Below are 21,446 nucleotides of genomic sequence, written 5' to 3' on the forward strand. Positions count from 1 at the left end.
AATGTCATTATTTGAATCTGAATCATTTGAATTGCACAATAACAGATTGAACAATGACAGAATTTAAATTGTTCAAACCATATATTATGTGATTTTTTTATGTTAAATTACATGCAGACTCCTCCATAAAAGCCATTATTAACAGATCATTGCATCTTCCTGAGCTGATAAGCAGACACAGCAGACCGAGAGACCCAGCCATTACCCGCCATGGACACAGAGCCTGAGCCAAAGCCCTCAACGGAGCCAGTTGCCAAGTCCGTCCCAAAAGCAAAGCCTGAGGTCCCGGCTGACCAGGTGTGTGAGCTGGCCATGACATCCGTGACAGTAGGGGTTTTTATGGACCTGGACTCTAAGGAATGGCTGATAGACAGGGAGAAGGAGGTAGTGCTTCCCACCCACGAACCTTCTCTGTCACTGGTCCCCACCTGCACTAATGAATGTTCATCACCTCTTTCTTCATCATTGCCGCTGCTCCTGTCCAGCCCTGTCCTTCACATAGTGTTCTCCATCGCCACCAGGCCAGTCCATCACCAAGCCTGCTTCATTACAGTCTACCTCTCCTACATACTCAACTGAAGCCAGCCATTCCATTCCCTTGCCTCCGCCTCCACTTGCTACCTTCAACTCCTCAGCTCCACCATCAACCCTGCCATGCAGCCTTAATCCACCTTCGGGCTTTCGGTCCCCAGAGATGCCCTGGCATGAGGAGTCCCGAGCTCCGCCTTGTCCCTCTGATCCCTCAGTTCCACCTCGCCCCATCAGCTACACCCAGGACCGCCGTCCCTCCAGCTTCGCCGGGCTCCCACATCTCCATCTTGGTCAGTTGTCGCTGCACCATCACCAGACTTCTGAGCTGTCTGCTGTGCTCCATCCATCCACCTCTATGGCTCCGTCAGGCTCCTTCATCCCTCAGGCTTCACCGGGGTCCTCACTCACACCGACGTCGCCTTAATCCTTTCAGCCCCTTGGATCCACCTCGGCCACTCGTCGCCGCGACTCCACCCTGGTCTCCCTAGTCTGTTGATGTTTAAAGAGTCTCTCGCTCCATCGGATGTCGCCTGGGCTTCAATATCTCCCTGCGCTACCTCAGTCGGTTGGGCTCAAAGGACCACCCTGGCTCCTCCCTCCATCACTATCGACCATGGGTCGCCTCCATCATGGCGTCTCCTCGGTTGCTCTGGGATCTCATTGGCCATCCACTCCTCCATGAGCCCTTCCACCATCATCTTCTCCATGGCTCCTCCCACTGTCAACAACTCCATAGTTCCTCGCATCAGCTCCTCCATGGCTTCTTCCGCCGACTTCTCCACCCTGGTTCCTCCCATCTACCACCCTATGGGTTTTTAGCACTTCACCAGTCACTCGTCCACCTCCTGAACATCCACCCTTCTTCCATTTGAGCCATCCATCATGGGGTTAGGCCGCGCCTTCCAGAAAGGGGGCGTTCTGTCACAATCTGTATATTTAGTTTCTCTCTTATGGACTTTTAGTTTCTTTTAGACATCTCATTATCACTGTGTATTTAAGTTCCTCTGTGTGCTCACTTGGTATTGTCTTGTTTTGTATTTCACTTGGTACAAAACAGAGCTTGACACAGTCCTGACCTGCTTGAATGAAGATGGCTTAATTCCTGACAGCTGATTGAATCATTTTCTCTGATTAGCCTGAAGATAATCGGACGCAGGTAAGTGACAGATGACCGGAGGTGGCAGCCTGTGTGATAACAACAGCCTCAGATCAGATAAGAGAACAGACTGATGCAATTGAGCTAAAGCTCTGGTTTGAGTTTGTCCTCCTGTAAGCCAATCAGCAGGCTTTCCGTTCATGACGGAGAACACAAAACTTGCTCTTAGATCAGTCCGTTACAAAATCAGTCCGCACAGCGTCCAATCACGCCACCGCTCGGCAATCTGTTCAACAAATTGTGGGCCCTCGACCAGGGAATCAAATTTGTCATTCTGGTTGGACCACCAGAGCCTGTTTCTCAGTCCATCCCTGCTTCCTTTAGTGAACTGAACATCTGCTGGCCTGCTGAAGCCACGACTCCTCAGTCACTCCCTCTCTCCGCATGAAAACAACAGAGGGACGTGTGAGCGGAGGGAGCCAGGAGAGTCCTTTACAGTGCAGATGCTGCCCGTCCGCCGCATGCTGCGTTCTCATTCACACTGTTTTCCTGCACAATCAAGTGGGTGAGATGCACACACAAACACACATCTCTTTTCAACACTGCACCAGGAGAGGCTTGGATTGGGAAAATGTCTGTGAGAAGAAAAGAACAAAACAAGATGCATGATTGAAAGACATCCACTCAGACATTCATTTCAAAACAGAGAGAGAGAGAAAGATGGATAGTGAAATGATCTGCTGACCAGAAGCATTGGAGCCCCTATATAGCAATACTAGCATATGTATCTACTTGGAATGAGAGACGTGACAGAGTCTTCGGGGGATATTCGGGTTGTTTTCTTCATGCCTCATGCTTTTTTTCCTTTGTGATTGGGAAGAATCGCAGCCTGAGCCGAGCTTGGGATTCAGCACACATGATTAGAATTCTACCAACCCTGCTTGGCCTCTGAAGCAAATCATTTGCCAGGTCCTGAGGGGGTTAAAGGCAACACATTTTACATATTAGTATCTATCAGCTGACACAATGCAAGGGTAGTGATGCCGATACAACAGACTGCTGCTTGAAACAGCAGCAGCAAACATAAAACACAAGTCGCTAAATGTTGTCCTCATGAAATAACATCCTCAGCCCTTAAAGGCACAGTTCACTCAAAATTTTAAATTCACATCCTTTCACAAAAATGAAATCCATTCACAAATACAAAAATTCTGTTGTACGTAACCACATGTTGTTCCAAACCTTTTTCACAGTTTTTTTTTAAACATAAATCGCACATTTTCGAAGAATCATTGGCTCTAACTATAGAACAGTTCATAGTGCCCATTACAAAAAAGCTTTGTGTGATGGACAGGCTGACATTTAGGTGATTATTTACAGATAATCTTGCCTTCCCATAGAACTCATGTTTAGCCTATGTTCATGTCCAGAATTTAAAAATGTCCAACATGCTCTCACGACTAAATTTGTACGAGGTGACTAAATTGTATATTGTAAGGCTTCACCGGGGCTAAAGGTGCACCGGGGTAAAAGGTGCATTTGACTTTATTCTCTTTTAAACCACTAGATGGTACAAAAATTCAGCTCAGCACTTTTTATGATGCACGTGGAAATTTGCCTGATCCTTGACGTGATCATGGACAGAAAAGATTTAATATTTCATGTTTTTTAAAATGTTGTAGATTTATGAAGCAAATGAGAATTGATACATTTCTAAATTTTGAGACAAAGGTCTTATTAATGATTTTCAGTTTTGTTCAAGGTAATTAAAGCAACAGTTTTTCAATAACAGAAGAATATGCAAAAGTATAGTATTTGGGGTAAAACCAGGTGAACTGTTCTATAGTTGGAGCCAATGATTCTTAAAAAATTTGCGCTTTATGGTTGTTTGTTTTTTTACTGTGGGACAAGTTACTTGAGTTACATAAGTACAACAGAAATTTTGTTTTTATGAATGGATTTCATTTTTGTGAAAGGATGTGAATTTTCATTTTTGTGTGGTATTTGGTATTTGGGCTAAAGGCACAATAATTAACATGACAATAAACAGCTGGCTGACTTTTCCATTTATTGACATGACATGGTTAGATTCAGATGGTAAATATCATATATTAAGCTGGGTGTCCACTTCAGAGATAATCACCACATTTATAATGAGACCATCATATTTAACAAAATATTAGATTAATCATATAATAAATATAATATAATAAAATTCTACTGTAGAGCTATATTAAATTATTATGGGATCTCATTCAATGCTTTCAGAATCTTTACTTTTTTAAATAATTTTGTTTCTATATTTTTAAAATGAACATATTTTATGAAAATGAAATCTTTTATTTATCAAAATAAACCGAAAAATAGTACAAATTTAGCTAAAGTGATTAGTATTAACTTAGACATTATGCAAAACATATTATTTTAGCTAAAGTATGTATAAATAATGTGTGCCTTTTGCCTCATGCTAGTGAGCCTGTGTGGGGTATAGGCCCACCTTTTCACCTCATATATTTATAAGATTTTTAAACAAACAAACCACTTTTATGATTCATTTTCACAAAGAAATCTGTTGCTCCATGAATGTTCAATAAAAACATATATTTTTTCTGCAATCATACAGGGAGTAGTGAAAATCACATTTTTCTTAGGGTGTGCCTTTAGCCCCGTAACCGTTGTACCCTACATCTCAGTTTGTAGAAAAAAGGTTTTGACTTTTATTGGGGGGGGGTTCCTATTAAAATCATGGTTAGGTTAGCGGTTGGACGTTATAGTTAGGTTTAATTTTGTTGGTGTGTTTTTATTTGACCCAATCCATCATTTTTCCAACTTCTCATGAGACCCGGTTTGATGTGTCATGTTTGGTTAAAACAAATGTGAAAACCAATTGCATCTTGGCGTTAACAGCATCAGCACACAGATTTTGAAATCGAAACTCATCTGTGAAAATTAGTGGATCATGACTAACCGTATATGCCTACTTCCCTACTATATAGGTGGAAAACAGTACGTGAAAAGTCATTATATATGAATGCAAAGCATTTATAAAAGAGTAGGCAAAAGTACTTGGATGAGCTACCGCACTTGGACTACTACTTGGATGACCTAAGTGGGCATCTGATGGACACTTTACTAACCCATTAGGCCACGGGAGAAAATGAGACAACTGAAACTGGCAGTCACATGACAATGACACCATGGTGGATGTATATCCGGATTTCATTGATATACACACTATTTAGAGCATAGTTTTTTAATGGTCACAAATATCGTTATTCAAATGTGGAACCTACTTAGTATGTAAATTCAGATGTATGGTTGGAATATGGTGCACGTGTTATTTAGTATTTTTATTCAAAAATGTCCACTTTTGTGTTTAACAGAAAAAATATTAGTATGGATTTGGGATGACATGAGAACGAGAAAATAATGACAAAATGTTATATTTTGGCAAATTATTCCTTTAAAAAATTGACTAAGGATTGATTCATTCTGAGGAAATAATACGATAAAGAACATTTTAAAAAGATGTACCCATGCATTATGAAAGAGAGATGTCTGGCTCACAGCATAAATTGATAAATGTAAATCATTCATTGAATTCAACAGGTCATCAATTGAATGGCTTTACAAAACAGATCAAAGGATACCATTAATTAATTCAGTGCTGATATTTCCATCAAATCCACTTAATCTCATTTTAGGTGCTGCACATGTGAATATAAATCTCTTTTCTCACTTGAATTTCATAAACCTCAAGTTGTATCAGGAAGATCTTTGTCAAGGCATTGTTTGACATGCGGTAGCAAGGTAATCACCACTGCCAATCCTCAACAGTGAGAGACCATTACAAGCTAACCCATGTACTGAAGCATCAAAACCTGGAACTGACTTTGTGTCCTGCTTGAAGAGGTGGCGCTGAATTAAGGATGACATCTCATTGGAATTTCTGGACAAATACCAACACACAGTTTGACGCACTTCAACAAATCTGGACACATTGACATTGACACACTCCTTGGCTAGGGGATGTCCCTGGTCTGTAACAAAGGTACAGCGGTAAAACATTAGTCTCAGTTTCTCTTTCTATCCACATAAGCCCCTGGAGAAGGGTAGGCACTGCCCCACCATCTGCTAACTACGTCTGGAAGAGCCAGAATGGCTGCCAGGACCCAGATGACAGAACTGGCCAGCAAAAAAATCCATGCATGATAAACCTGCAACTGTACCTATTACCTCTTCCACACTATTCAATTTGTGATGCTTGGAGCAAGGAGAATAGTGTCAGAAGACCACGAGGCTCTAACTGGTACATACATCAATAGGATGTCAGATATATATTCACTTGAACCAGCTGGACGCAAACTGGATACAGACGTGAACAACCTGGATCCAACAGGAAAGGGCTGTAACATGTGAAATGTGTATTCTCATTTATAGACATCTACCAAGGGTTTTTATGAGAATACCAGACAGGAGAGCATTATAGTCCAGTCTATAAATTAGTCAGTTTCCCTAGTCTACTTAAGAGAGAAACTGTTTGCTTAATGCATAATAGATGACACAGTGCAGTTTTGGATGATACCAAATGTGGATCTCATATTCAAATATCAGTCACCAAGGGATGGTTTTTAAAGCGGAAGGGCACGCCCCATCATCCATTGGCTAGAAAACAGATAGTCCTTCCTCAAACTAATGCTATAGAGTTAGTTTGAGAGTTATAAGCAATGAAGCAAACAAGCCAACAAGGTTAATTACAACACTACAAACTTAGTTTTGAAGCAAAAAATATTAAAAAGAATCATACAAAAAGACAAAGTTCAAAACTACGTACTTAACAGCTTTAATGAGGTTTAAGTACTACAATATCATGAAGCAATGCAAATGGCAAATTAAAAATGATGGAGAAATTTAAAACTACTCATTTAAAGATGCTCATTATGTATATAAAAAACAATACATTTTACATTTATTGCAAATTATGCATACCTGTATTTAAGTCATTGAACATTTGCAGTGCTTAAGAAGAGAGGGCTGGTGCTAAATAGTTCTTTTAGGCCAATTTACATGTCACAATTCTCTGATTGGTTGAGATTTCTCTGCAGAATCGGTGTAGTTTTTCACCAGGAATTCTGCTGTTAAACGTGATCATAAGAAAAAAAAAAGTGCTTCAACAAAAGCTTATATCGATTAACAACCTTGTAGGTATGTCTCACAGTAGGCATGTCTTTAAAGGTTTATTAGTTAGTTCAACTCAGTTAGCCTAAAAAAGAGAGCCTTTTTTAAGAAAGCAGACAGCATATCTTTGCAGACGTTCTAACCAATTAGGAGCATCTCTCCTCTTGTTGCTCTCTATTTTCCCCTTTATCCTCTTTCTTTTCTTTCTGTCTTCTCTTCATTCTCTGTGCACCTCTTTTCATCTCTATTGGCATGGATAAGGCAATCTAATGTGGGACTACTCCTATGAATTCTCTTTATTTTGCACCTTTGCAAAATCATAGGGGAGGAAAGGGGAAAGAATGAGAGATCGCAAAGAGAAAGATGAAGGAGAAACAATAAAGAGAGAATGAGAGGAAAAGAGAGAAATGGTGGGGGCCTGGGAGTGCACGTCAGCGCTGCTGAGAAGAACCTCATTTTCCAAGACCATCTGTTACCAGTCCCTGAGCTGAAAGCTCCATTTATGTCATTCTTACCACTGCCACACAAGCAAAGTGTCCTCTCTACTGCTGCATGCACCACAACTCTTTCATCAGCAACTCACTGTCATTCTAACAATCATATGGCAGATTTATAGCCTAAACATAAAACAATATTTAAGCAATATCACACTAGAGAGCTGTTGTTCTGAATACTGCTGTAATTCGGCTGCAGGTATTGTCATGGATGATGTTGCTTTTATACAACACTTCAATAAGCTGGAAGTAATTATGGAGTAACTTACATTTTACACACAATTGCCAACAGTTGCCTACTTCTGCTTCACCAAGGAAAATTATGAACTAATGAATTCAAAACAAAACCAGCGCTAAATTGAGCAGTGTGTCTATAAGCAACACACTGTTTTTTTAATTCAATGAATCAGTTGAGTGAATGATTCAATGGCTCGCTCATAAGATTTTTTCTTTTTTGTTAAGAATTTGTTTCTGAATTAATCAGCAGTGTGAAAGACTTGGGCTGCGTCCAAAACCGCATACTCTCTTGAGTAGGCACTTATTTTGAATAAGTAACGACTTAAATATATAAAAAAATATGTTCTATATAGTATGAGAGTGTGTAGAATGTAATCCGGACGTACTACATTCGCCATGTTGTCATTATCACGTGACCAACCAGCGTCAGTTGCGTCGCTTCACTGTCATTCATAAAACTTCTCCCGTGGCCTCATGGGATAGTAAGTATCCATCATATGCGCACTTCAGAATCTTTTTCTCGCCTACGATATAGTAGGGAAGTATGCGATTTCGGATGCAGCCTCGGTTTATTCATGTATCAGTGTTATTTTAAAGGGGACATATCATGCTAAATCTACTTTTTTAGCCCTTAAATGCATTTTGTTGTATATTGTTTAGAAGTACAGAAAAGTTGAAATTATTCTCTTCAGGTGCTTCGTTGATATCTTTATATTCTGTTTTGGCCTTATTTTTCAACCTGTTCCGATTTTTCTGTTATCTATGACGTTTTGTGAACTATTACGTCACAGTATTTGCAGCGGAACTGCCAAATAAGGACATTGACTTCCAGCCCAACACTTCGAGCAATCCGCCATTTTTATTTCTCGCTACAATTTTGTAGTCCAAGCTAAAAGATGCAGAACTTACGAGAGGGTAAGTTAAAATGTTCGGTTGTTGGATGTAGTAACCCACACGCTTCATTACACCGTCTAATGTAGATGAACTGCCGCGCTTGTGACAGGGCACATGTTTAACTGAAAGAACGAGCAGAGAGAGAGAGAGAGACCCGGTCGCGCGCACGCACTCTCTCTCTCTTCGGAGCCAGGCGAAAGTGTAAACAAGACACCGTCTCCAAACTAGACGCTGTCTTGCTCTCTCTCCCTCGCACATATTAATCAAAATAAATCGACACGGTGGTAAAAGGTCGGAAGACCAAAGTTTCATGTGTAAATACAGTAACACACCATTGCGATACATCCATATGAAGACGTTGTTCTGCAGGTTCGTCGTCTTCGTTTTCATCTCGCTCCGGCTCCGACTCTGGCTCGAACATGTAAGGCTGGCTGGACAAGTCTTCCGTTGTTGACATTTTGTTAATAACGTGTGAATAAAAAGTTTCTGTGCCGCTAGATATTCGTATCTCTGCTATCAAACTACAAAAATGGCCGAACGGAGTGGAGTTGAACCGAGTGTCACCTCTGCATCCTGGAGAGGGGGCGGGGTATGAAGTGTCTCAATTGTATTTAAAGAGACCGCACCAAAACGAGTTGCTCTCAGACGCACATCAGAAAAGGGGTAGAAAAGGTGCCTGTGGAGCTATAATAATGAGGAATTCAGACCCAAGCATTGCAGTTCCGCTTTATATAGACTACAAATGTATGATTTATATGTAAAAAGGAACGATTTAAAAGCATGATATGTCTCCTTTAACAAATCGGATGAATGAATGATTCACTGACTTACTCACGAGGACGGGACGAACTGTCACTGGCTTTTGTCTGCAATCTCCATTTACTGTTGGCAAGAAAAAAATAATTTAAAAAAGGGCTAAAATCATGTAGTGTGTGGGGAAAATAAGGGCTTACAATGCTTTTGGGAAACGCAAAACTTTTGACAGTGCTTCTGAAACACAAACACAAAAGTGGAGTGATACAAATGGTGAAAAGTTCCAGCGCTGTTGGATTGAAGCTAATAAAAATAAATAGATAAAATCTATAAAAAGTTGACTTTTTCCAAAAATACCACAGCATGATTAATAACGATGATTACTGGTGTGCATATGTCAGTGCAAGTTTCTTTATTTTAGTCTAGGACCAGGCTTAAAACTTGTCTGTGAAACTGGGGGTATACCGATAAGTCTGAAGTGTAGCGAAGGCAACATAAGTAGAGGATTGACAGTGAATAGCTGAGAAAGAGAGACGAAACACTGCAGGGGGTTAAGAAATAGGCACGGAAAATGGAAAAGGCCATGCATGCTGTGTTCAAAGCACTGCCTGAACACTGTAGTTTACCTGGCTGACTCTTTTCTATTGATGGGTGCTGGATTGTTTGCACTATACTGTGACTGAGTGAGACACTCCTTAAATCAATTTGTGGGGAGATCACGCTGTAACCTTTGCAGCGAGATGCAGGGTGGTCAGGGGATATCGAACATAAGGGCGCCCACACACTATACCTGTATTGAAAAGATGTCTGGTTAGCCTAACCTGGTAACCTAACAACATAGAAAAACTCTGTGTGTCCGTGCAGTTATGGAAATACAATATGATTGTACATAAAAATACTATAGATAATAAAAAATTAGATGTCTGTTTAGTTATATGCAATCAGATCATCAGGTTGTCACTTGCATTTGTACATTCTGTGTCAAAAATATGTTGACTAAACACAAATATCTATATGTCATATAATATGTCATCAATTAGCCTAAGGATTCCCTTCCAGACATTTTGAAAGAAATTAATACTTCAATTTATCGCATTCAATTTATTAAAAGTGACAGTAAATATTTTACATTGTTACAAAACCAGTCGTTCTCATGCACCGGTAGAAGTCTGATTTCCTCAGGCTGGTGTTTAACTTTCTTAACCGCTCAAAGCAAATTGTCAGCAAAAAGTTTAATTTTAGCATCGTCATCGCATTGACTATGACCTTTTAAAGAAGAAATTTGCATAGAAACAGAGGTCCTTGATTACAAAAGATGCATGCAGATGACTGTCTTCAAGGTTACAAATTTAAAGAGGTTCGGCGATGGCTCACAACCTGAGGAAAACTTAATTGGATGTAGTGATGTGACCATTGCAATATGACTTGACAGCAGATCTCTCTCTCTCTCTCTCTCTCTCTCTCTCTCTCTCTCTCTCTCTCTCTCTCTCTCTCTCTCTCTCAGTGAAACTGAGCTTATGACACACTTTACTTTGACCAACTCTTAAGTAGGTCGAACGAGTTGAGACGTCCTTGGTGTCTGTCTCAGTGCGCTATGAAGAACAAAACACGAGGTCTCCTTGACTTTCCCATACTGTATTTTCAGTCAGAAATATTTTCTATTCACCACCTTCTCTGCATCTGTGAAAATGATCTGTTAGGCTTAGGTCAGGTAGGCCTACATACCAACCGGTATCAGGACACTGGTTATTTTCTTAATATTTCAACAGTCATTATGGACTCCATTCTCAAGGGCACAATAATAGTCATAGGTGAACTCAAACACTTTTCACCATTTGAACCTTGTAAGACCAAAATTTCAACTGATATGCCTACTTGTACAAGGTTTACGAATTCAGGTAAACTGGGACCATTAAATTGAGATGCCTATAACTATACTACAGTTCAAAAGTTTGGGTTTTTTAACGTTTTTGAAAATAAGTCTCTAATGCTCACCAAGGCTGCATTTATTTGAACAAAAATACAGAAAAAAAGAATAAGAAAAATCTATTGCCTATATATCAACCAGTCCTCTGTGTTTTACACGATCTTTCAGAAATCATTCTAATATTCTGATTTGGTGCTCAAGTAGGCTAAAATTTCTTATTAACAGAGCTAGAAAAAGTCGGAAACTGTGATAATTAATAGAAAATTTCAATGAACAGCGTTAATTTGAAACAGTGGTTTTCGAACAGCTAAGCACTTGGCAAAAAGACCACGACAAACTCAAGTGTGTGTAGAACACAGAGCAAAAGGAATCACCGCTCTACTACTATCGCCACTCACAAAGACGCGTGGAAGAACACGCGATAGAGCAGCAAAATGAGATAATTCACTGTGATATTAATGATATATCTTTCTCATACGTGACATTCATTTAGAAAACCCAAACTGGCAGACGCCAGGTTCGCAGACGTGTAGAAGCAGGAGTGTTTTGACATATTAAATGACTGCAGACACAGTGGTGCTCTCCCCGCTCTGCATTCAGCCCACGTTTCCGGAACATTCTGAGCGCGCGCTCCTGTGGCTCTCCCTGACCCACCGCCAGCCCTCCTCAGATCACATTCAAAGTGATTGTGCTGTTCAATATTTCATTGACATCAGCCTCAAAGATTGTTGCTACAGTGACACCAGAGATAATTATTTTTTACCAGTCTTTTTTGAGATGTTTTTACCCCCTCCTCTCCCTGGCTCCAGCCATTCCTGTGGAGAATTGTTCTGCATAAATCAGCTGATGGAATATTGAATCAGCCTCACCGCAGGGAATGTGTTTTTGTGTGTGGTATGTGTGACTGATTACTATTACAACGAGTCAATGCGCAAAACAAGGCAAACAGTGCCGCGAAGTGGGCAGTTCTGGAACACAAAACATGAACATTCAGTCATCGTTTAATCACCTTCACGTCGTTGCAAATGCTAACCCATATTATTAGCTATTATTATTTTATTATTATTATTCAGTGATTGACGTTACATCTTGACTGAGGTTTGAAATCAATCAGGTTCTGGTGTAACAGATTATCTGCCTCGTACAGAAATCATATTGCGCGGAAAGAGCGCCGCCATAAGCAGCGTCACAATATAATTATAATCATATTGCCCAAGGTAAGGACATCTGCCAGGCAAATAAATGTTATAATGCAATGCAAACGTCTGAGATCCTTGGGGAAACACTATTGTTATCCGCAAGCTGTGATTATGTGCACATTTAATAGCTTTTTTACAGGCATTCCAATGAAATACTCTTCAAAAAAAGATGTCGAACAGGTCTTGCACGCACGTTGCATAATATCCATAAAGTTGAATAAATCAATTTTGGCATTCCAGCCCCAGATCAACTGTTTGGAGGGGAGTCAGTTTAGTCTAAATGCCAAAGAAACCTTGAAAGCAACAGCAGATCGTTTATTGTTTGATTTACATACATGAAACCAATTAGTGCAAGAAATATGCTATTACAAAGTAATAATGCAAAGTATTGTCTCAGAACACAGTGCATGCTTAGTATGTGCTTTGCAATGCACCTGTGCGTGTTGTCATTAAAATATTCCTCTGAGAAATGCAATGCCCTGAAGAAGGAACACAAAGAGGCATAAAATCTTCAGATTTCCCCCTCCGGTTCACTGTTTTTATGAATCACTAATCACTAGGCCAACACCGCTCTCTGCAGACAGGGGCCCGGGGTTACTGTGGTTACATGGGAACCCTGCAGACATCATTTGCACAAGACTGTCAGAGACTGTTAACACCCCACCCCACATCAGGAGACCTTGAACAGGTCAGTGCTGCTAATTAATTGCATGGACACATATTTAAGAAGACTTGAGCTGTCTACACAGATTTTTTTTTAAATTAACTACATTGTATAGAAGTACACAACCCCATTCATGTCTATCATAATTCTGCCGGATCGAGGGTCCACAGCCCAATGGTTGGAGTTCTTTCGTAGATCAACAACAGGCTGCATTGCAATAGTAAATCGATATGAGCTGACAATTACTCTGCACTGGAATCTTTTTTAGTTCAGGTTGACTTTGGTAAAATTGGATTGCGTTTTCTTGCTCAGTTTGTAGTATCCAAACATTTAAAGGTAGGGTAGGCAATTTCAGAGAGGCTAGCAATAGCAAGCTAGCCTCCCACCCTCCCTTCAGAGCGTATCTAAAGCCACGCCTCCTCCAAAACACATGAACGCACAGAGACAGAGCAGATTCTGCAAAGCATCACGCGAGATGACTTTAAATTACCTCATGCCTCAAATCATATAACAATAATAATAAACGTAAACGACTTAGCTCTTACTAGTACCACTTGACTGCTGCAGATTCATTTCAGTGTTTATAGTGTTGACAGTAACGCATAAATCCGAGTCTGAGTGAACAGCTCCGGGTAGAACGTCACGGGTTGCCATCTCGTTATAGTTATGGCGGCGTGAACGCAGCATAAGATCGTTGTTTTGGTTCAGGAGGAACTGTAAAAGGCGGCTGCTGTTGCCTACCCCACCTTTAATTATATATTATACTATTGCATCATATTTAGTGCGCAGTGAACACTTGATGCCATTTCCTAACCTAATTTTAGCCCTGTTGGCAGGGGCGTGTCTGCTGTGAGATTTTAATGTAAACACCCACTGCTATGATTGGCTAATATCTGTTCATATTAAATAAGTATTACTTAAGGAACTCTCTCAATCTTTTTCTACGTTTTTAATATTACAGCTGTCGAGGTTAACTAATCATGAAAAGTGTTGACCATAGTCGCATAGATCCTGTCGCATGAAAGGTTGCAGTAATGAGCATTGTAGATAACAGCATCTGTTGAGTGCATGAGTGCATTGATCTCGTCATTGCTGCTCGATTTCTGCACTCTCAGGAATGCTTGCTTTCATCATAACAGTGCAAACATTATATACATACATATATACACACACACACACACACACATATATATATATATATATATATATATATATATATATATATATATATATTCTAACGTTCCCCTAACGTTAAATTCTAACCAGAATTCATAGTACACATTTCTACCAATAAATTTCCATGACTTTTGAGGCAAATATTCATGACCTAACGTTCCATGAATGTAAAATAAGAATAAAAATCCATGTTCAAATTTCAAATGACAGCATATCTTAACTAATTAATGACAAGCTAGATTTAATACATAATAAGATGGTTAGATAAAATGTGTCTGACCCTCGGAACTCCACAGTGTAGCAACGGATTAACATCATTTACTTACAATACGTAGACAAAGTGTCCAGTAACACTGACAGTAACTTTACAAGGTGGCAGTGCCAGAGACAAACTTTTGGAATACAAAATTTGATAACTAAGAAGATTTTAAAACATCCTATTTACCATTAATCTACAGGGTGGGCCATTTATATGGATACACCGTAATAACATGGGAATGGTTGGTGATATTAAAGTCCTGTTTGTGGCACATTAGTATATGTGAGGGGGCAAACTCCTCAAGATGGGTGGTGACCATGGTGGCCATTTAGAAGTCGGCCATCTTGGATACAACTTTTGTTTTTTTAATAGGAAGAGGGCCATGTGACACATCAAACTTATTAGTAATGTCGCAAGAAAAACAATGGTGTGCTTGGTAACTTTAACTTTATTCGTTCATGAGTTATTTACAAGTTTCTGACCACTTATAAAATGTGTTCAATGTGCTGCCCATTGTGTTGGATTGTCAATGCAACCCTGTTCTCCCACTCTTCACACACTGATAGCAACACCGCAGGAGAAATGCCAGCACAGGCATCCAGTATCCGTAGTTTCAGGTGCTGCACATCTCGTATCTTCACACCATAGACAATTGCACCACCACATTATGGGTGCCAGGTCCGAGCATTCCTAGATGAACAGTTTCCTGGAAAGTGGATTGGTCGTCGTGGGCCAGTTGAATGGCCCCCAAGGTCTCCCGATCTGACCCCCTTAGACTTTTATCTTTGGGGTCATCTGAAGGCAATTGTCTATGGTAAAGTTACGTTGAAACCAAGCACACCATTGTTTTTCTTGTGACATTACCAATAAGTTTGATGTGTCACATGGCCCTCTTCCTATTGAAAAAACAAAAGTTGTATCCAAGATGGCCGACTTCTAAATGGCCACCATGGTCACCACCCATCTTGAGGAGTTTGCCCCCTCACATATACTAATGTGCCACAAACAGGACTTTAATATCACCAACCATTCCCATGTTATTACGGTGTATCCATATAAATGGCCCACCCTGTATATATAACCAATCAATCAACAACAAGATAACCCTATTTGAATTCTCCAAAAACAGTCAAGTTTATTTTTTCATTTCTGCAATTTACACTTAATTACAAACTGCAACTGCCAGATGCTACCCCATGCCAGGGTCAGAAATGAACTTTTCCATTAAGCGTCCCCTTCCAATTGATTCCCAGGGGCATTTTTATGATTACCTGTCGTCTTTTATGTCAAATACTTAAATTTAACCAATTACTTAAAAATCAATCAGAATACTATATAGACTGTTACCAATAAAATGTTATCATTATCAAAAGCCATATTTACACTGCAAAAATGGAACATGAAGCTGCATCTGAAGGTGCTCATTACAGGATCATTACTGTCGATTAATGCTCTTGATATTGTAATAATGATTATTAAAGTCTATTAATAGAATAGGCTACATAAATTGTTTTTGTTATGAGAAACTGCATTTATATTCTGGCTACACAGATAAAACAATCTAAGAACCATTTATTGAATTATTTTAATGCTTTTTACGCTTTAGAAATTGAAGACTTCACATAGGCTAAACTTATCATCATGATGTTAAGTTATATTAACTGGAATAAACTGTATACAGAAAGGGAGCAGAGAATGTGAACAATTGTAAAACTGTCCATAACTTGGGTCTAGCACGAGTTTAAGCACTCCCACTATCTTCTCCACTGCACTGTTCCATGTGCAAATCCAAGTGTGTGTTGTATGTGTATAGTTAGATCACTCTTTCAACAGGTTAGCTATGTGGAGGGTTTTATAGGCTGTGTATAGTTTCTGTTTTATGTTTATTCAAACATGTACATTATGTAACACCGTGGTCTTGAGAGTTAAGACATTTCACTCCTTTGTATGTCTCCACATACAACTTGAACTTGAATGAGGGCTAAAAGCCTCAGAACCAAAATATCTACAAGTAACTAATAGTCCAAATTAAAGAGGACAGCAATCAGGTGACTAAGATCTCAGGTGACGCAACAATTGTTGTGCTAGGTTTACTTTGTATATTGCTGACATTGGAGTCCTATGCTAATTAATACTAAGCCCCCCTGTAGTCAGTTGCATCCCTTAAAACTCATCTTTGATCACCAAAAAGACTACACCCATGCTTCATTTAGTATACATAGATCCATTATGCAAATTAACCCCACCTTCGCCAGCTCAGAGATCCACTGTCAACTTTACAGAGTTACTGTAAATGCTGCACAATGGTATCGCTCCTTATGTCGGACAGATAACTAATATGATTATCCTTTTGCTGGACTACTTCATCAAACAGCTAATAATGTGCTAATTCTAATGTTACACAAACCATGTTACCTTTCGCAATCTGTCAGACAGCTGCCTTGAAAAAATCTGCACAGAAACACTTTGAACATCAACCAGTGTCAGTGGAAAAAGGTAGTTCATCACAACATATACATAATACACCCGACAGAAAAATATTCCAGGATAACCTGGCTTCTCTTGAGACTCCCCTGATTCACAGCAATTAATGATATGCTAAAGCCCACCGGCACGTTGACGTGATTGGTTACAAGGTAGTTTGACAAGAAACGCCAGCGATTTCAAACCATATTTTTTAGACTTTTTTCACTGCAGTTTTAATGAGAAAATACTCAGGTGTTGACTTATGAATTTGCACATGGTTTTCTTAAAGCACATTAAAAACACCACACAGACAAAAAACATTAAAAACTTAACTTTAAGCCAAAACTTCAAAATCCAGCACTCAAAGACATCAGGATTCACTTTTTTTAAAGAATTTATTTGTTGACAATGTACAAGAACATTTTCAGGCCGATGGTCTTCCCTGAAGGTCTTACTGTAAGAGGAAAGAAAAGGCATTACAGTGAGATTTATATAAAACATTCCAGTCTTAAACTACTACACACAAAATACCTATACAAAATCCCTAAATATCACATCCATCAATGACAAATGCTCACTTCAAGGGCGTGTATAACAGGGACAGGTTGTTTCTGAATACTCCAGGGGATACGGTCACACTTGCAGACATGCAGTCAAGTGGCTAGTTAACCTCAAATGAGTGAATGCTAACCACACACAGCATGCTACAAATTAGTAGCGACTTATAGCCACATAGGCTGACTGGAACAATTTAAAATACATAAATTAATATAGATATTTGTATCCATGTTAAAAACACAGGATCTTTTAAATATCTGCAAGTGGGGTGAGGCACTAGGATTGAACATGCAGAGCACTTCAAGTAACTGGTAAAAGTGGATCACATCAGCACATCATGACGATTGCCAGTCTACCTTCTCCTGAAACCTCAAGTCTTTCACTTCTGTAAACATCCGAGGGAGGCAAAAGAGAGCAAAAGATCGGACAAAAGTGAGAACTTTCAACTAACACTATAAATGTCTAGAAATGCTCTCTGAAATGCAGACTTTCATGCTACGCCCCAGAAAACAGATTGTCGCATGAATTTGCAAATAGTTTTCAGAGAGCAATTACAATATAGCTTGTTCTACAGATTACTAAATATTCCAGCACTTCACTATTAGTGACTACACTACTTATGGGGGACTATGGCCTATTGTTGTCTACCACATACTGGTCAATAGCATTAGCCATCAACATAGTAGCTAAATGTCTGGAGTCAACTTTTCAGATCACTCCAGACTCTCCTTCCACAACAGTTAGTCTACTTGTGAAAGTGTTTACCTTCTACAGTCCAGATGTAGATTTGATAATGGAGGAAAGATGACAAGTTACATATTATGACCGAGACAGTGACGACAAAAACATCTATCACGGGCAGATGAAACAAAAGTGCTCGGAAGCCTAAACAGGAACTGATTAAGCAAAACTGAACCTTACCTTCTTGCCAGAAGCACCAACAGAGGCTTTCTTGATTCCTCTAACTTTCTTCATTCTGTTCTTGCGTTCCTTGCGCTGTTTTCTGGATGTCTTTTTCTTCTCATAAAGGCCATGCTAGGTAGAAAAGACAAAACATGCCTTAAATGTTTGATTTTCAAGCTAACTCTAAAGCAGCATAGTAGACTAACTACCAGTGCTGTAAGAAACTTCATCCACTTGTAGCAAGCAAGCATCAAACATTGTGATTACATAACTACGAAATTACTATTAAATTAAAGCACATGAAATATTACTCATATTCACTAAAATAAGTTTAAGAAAAAAATTCACAGTACAAGAGTCAAAATTACAATATTTATCGGTCTTAAATTTTTAAAACAAAATCAAGCTATTATTTTCACAAAGATACGCAGAAAGTCCTTAAAATCAGCTAGGTTACAAGTGAAGAGTTTGGTTCCAAAATGCGATAAACGCCATTTTGAAAAAAATTGAGTTTCCGCAAAAATCAGTATTGTATAGGGTCGGTATTGAAAAGTCAATTTTAAATTTTACGTAAAATGCGATATCCGCCGTGTTATTCTGTCATGTTTTCTCCCTTTCTTTCCAAACCGCGACAAACGCCAGTCTCCTTTCTCTGCAGAATGCGATAAATCCGCTCAACCAATCACAGCGCACCATTCCACGCATTGTAAACAGTAACGGCGGCGCTCTGAATACACCCGGCATACTAGTTTTTCCTATCTACTTTGTACTTTTTGATCAACAATCAAACAAAATCTTTTATAATTTTGACGGCATTGATGAACCTGTGGTGGTTTCTGCGGTAGGGAAGAAACGTAAGCCATCGAAATCTAATTTACGTGAGGAGAGAAAGAAGATGAGGCACGCGAGAGGAGGAAAAATGCCGGCTGTTGCTTGTTCTCACACGACAGCATCAAACTTCTGTCACGCTGACACGTTGACCCCAGGGGATCTTTTGAAAAACTTTCAGTTGTTTTACTCAAAGTCAACGAAAACCGAGCAGGACCAAGCCATTTTACAGATGATCGCCATCAAAAAAGTTCAGGAGGTATTTCCTAGCGATGGCTGATTGAATGTATTTTTAGTCCAGTGCCTGTAATAAGATATTGACCGAGTTCAGAGGCTGTCATATGTGGATCAACTTATTTTGTTGTGTATTTTCAACAGTTTCAATATGAAAAATAACTTTTATATTGATTCAATGGATTAATTGCATTTTGAAAAAAAAAGTGGCATGGATTTATTGCATTTTGGGGAAAAAATTATCAGTTTTTATAATAAATCTTTGAAAATCAAAATCTGGATTTGAATTTGTTTTGTTATTATAACCTAAAGATGCTATGTGAAAGTTTGAAACAGAAAATAGTGGTTTTCATCTTGCCACATTCTTGGTAAAGAAAACACATTTTTACTCAAATTAATCAAAATGGATTTATCGCGTTTTGGAACCAAACTCTTCAAGTGCTTCTCATTACAAGTTTGGGAAGATATATTCCCAAATGAACATTATATGAGACCCAAACTAAGGTAGCGCATATATTTAACTAAATTGCAGCCTTTACGGCTTAATAATCACACTAAGATTTTATTTTGATTAATCGTGCAGCTCTACAAGAATCAGTCAGTGGCGTACCCTTTGCAGCCTGTATTTGGGCTCATTTTTCTTGGCGTAGTCCAAAGAGTCGTAGATCATGCCAAAACCTGTTGTCTTGCCACCACCAAACTGAGTTTTGAAGCCGAAGACGAAGACCACATCTGGGGTGGTTTTGTACATTTTTGCAAGCTTCTCCCTGATCTCGGTTTTGGGGACTGTTGCTTTGCCTGGATGCAGGACATCGACAACCTGAAACAATAATAGTAAAGAATGAATGAGCAAACGCATTCTAAAAATCCACACTACATCACAATAAGACACCATACAAAATTTGCCACTGATTTACCATTTGCTTTCTCTGAAGCAGCCGGTTTGTCATAAACTTTCTGGTCCTGACAGTGACTGTGTCGTTCTGCAAAGAGAGACATTTGTTAGAACTCGGTTAAAATTCTGTCTAGATACTTTGTTGAAATATTGAGGTGGCTTGATGAAAAAATTGCAGGAAGGCACTTTTCAAAGAGGAGAATTAATACTACATATTAGCAGCTTTTCTGACTCAGAACAGTTACTTAACTGTAATGTATAGTTAAAAACCCAATACTATCCATTACTATTATTAAAAATGAAACGTGAGCATCTTGTATAGTAGACTAACGCTGTGCAGTACAAGACACTTGCAATTTATGAGCATGAAACCATGGTTAGCGCTTTAGCTACATTAGCTTGTCTGGACCCAGTATTTAGTATTGAGCCCAACTGATATCTATCTAATTTCAGGTTTACGGATACACGTTTATGACAACAATGTAACATTTTAACGCTGCTAGCCACTGTTTAACAGTAGCACGATGGTAAGAACCGAGACACCATCATCTTACGGTCTACCAAAAACATATCTGTACACATTATATCTTTTAAATGAAACTGTCAATTTATTATTATATATCCGTAGTGTGCTTCACGCTCGCAGTGACATTATAATATCGTTGGATGGAGAGGATTAAGTCAGATTTTCTTAATCATTTGTTCACATCGACTCACCATCTTGGCGTCGGCTCGCTCAGGGACGAGGAAAAGGAAGAAGGACCTGTAGGTGCCCGAGATTATGCCGGAGCGGTGGAATAGTATAATGAGGTACTGCCTGACTGAAAAGCGATACCAAATCAAATTTGTATTCAAAAAAATGTTTAAATAATTCTTCTAATAAATATAAGACTGAAAGTGATATGTGAAAGTGAAAAAAAGTGTTATTTTTTGGATATTTAATTAACATCACACCAACAAATTCATAGTTATCATTTGTAAGTCACGACTGCTTTAAATGAAAATGTTCTAGTTATCTGAACTAACTTGTCACATTACTAACTGACAAATAAGATGTTAAAATTTCTAAACGTTTTATTAAACAACGAGTAGTAATCTAATTCGTTGATTTTATGAATTTTCGATTTTCAACAGCTAGGTGTCAGTCGCGCACC

General features: G+C 39.1%; 1 protein-coding gene and 1 long non-coding RNA gene across 3 annotated transcripts; both read right to left on the reverse strand.

The window, feature by feature from the left end:
- Positions 1–415: 415 nt before the first annotated feature.
- On the reverse strand, positions 416–9,316 carry LOC307149382. Its single transcript, XR_013819551.1, has 3 exons — positions 9,262–9,316; positions 2,420–2,599; positions 416–2,262 (listed from the first exon to the last, which is right to left on the reverse strand). It is a non-coding gene; the product is annotated as an uncharacterized lncRNA (long non-coding RNA).
- Positions 9,317–17,250: 7,934 nt separating this feature from the next.
- On the reverse strand, positions 17,251–21,084 carry rps24 (ribosomal protein S24). 2 transcript variants are annotated; one of them, XM_079855890.1, is made up of 6 exons: positions 21,010–21,084; positions 20,315–20,380; positions 20,008–20,217; positions 18,354–18,467; positions 17,789–17,817; positions 17,251–17,328 (listed from the first exon to the last, which is right to left on the reverse strand). In XM_079855890.1, the coding sequence occupies exons 1-5, from the start codon at positions 21,010–21,012 to the stop codon at positions 17,812–17,814; spliced, it is 399 nt and encodes a 132-aa protein (XP_079712016.1). In that variant the 5' UTR covers positions 21,013–21,084; the 3' UTR covers positions 17,251–17,328; positions 17,789–17,811. The 2 variants fall into 2 exon arrangements, with proteins under 2 accessions (XP_079712016.1, XP_079712017.1); XM_079855891.1 differs by lacking the exon at positions 17,789–17,817.
- Positions 21,085–21,446: the final 362 nt, after the last annotated feature.

Source organism: Squalius cephalus, assembly GCF_949319135.1.
Source record: "Squalius cephalus genome assembly, chromosome: 21".
Classification (NCBI taxonomy): Eukaryota; Metazoa; Chordata; class Actinopteri; order Cypriniformes; family Leuciscidae; genus Squalius; species Squalius cephalus.

Coding starts and splice junctions, on each gene's coding strand:
- rps24 (XM_079855890.1), bottom strand. Junction 20,218..20,314: donor TGCTTCAGAGAAAGCAAATG/GTAAATCAGTGG, acceptor TTATTGTTTCAG/GTTGTCGATGTCCTGCATCC. Junction 18,468..20,007: donor CCAAATACAGGCTGCAAAGG/GTACGCCACTGA, acceptor TTTTCTACCTAG/CATGGCCTTTATGAGAAGAA.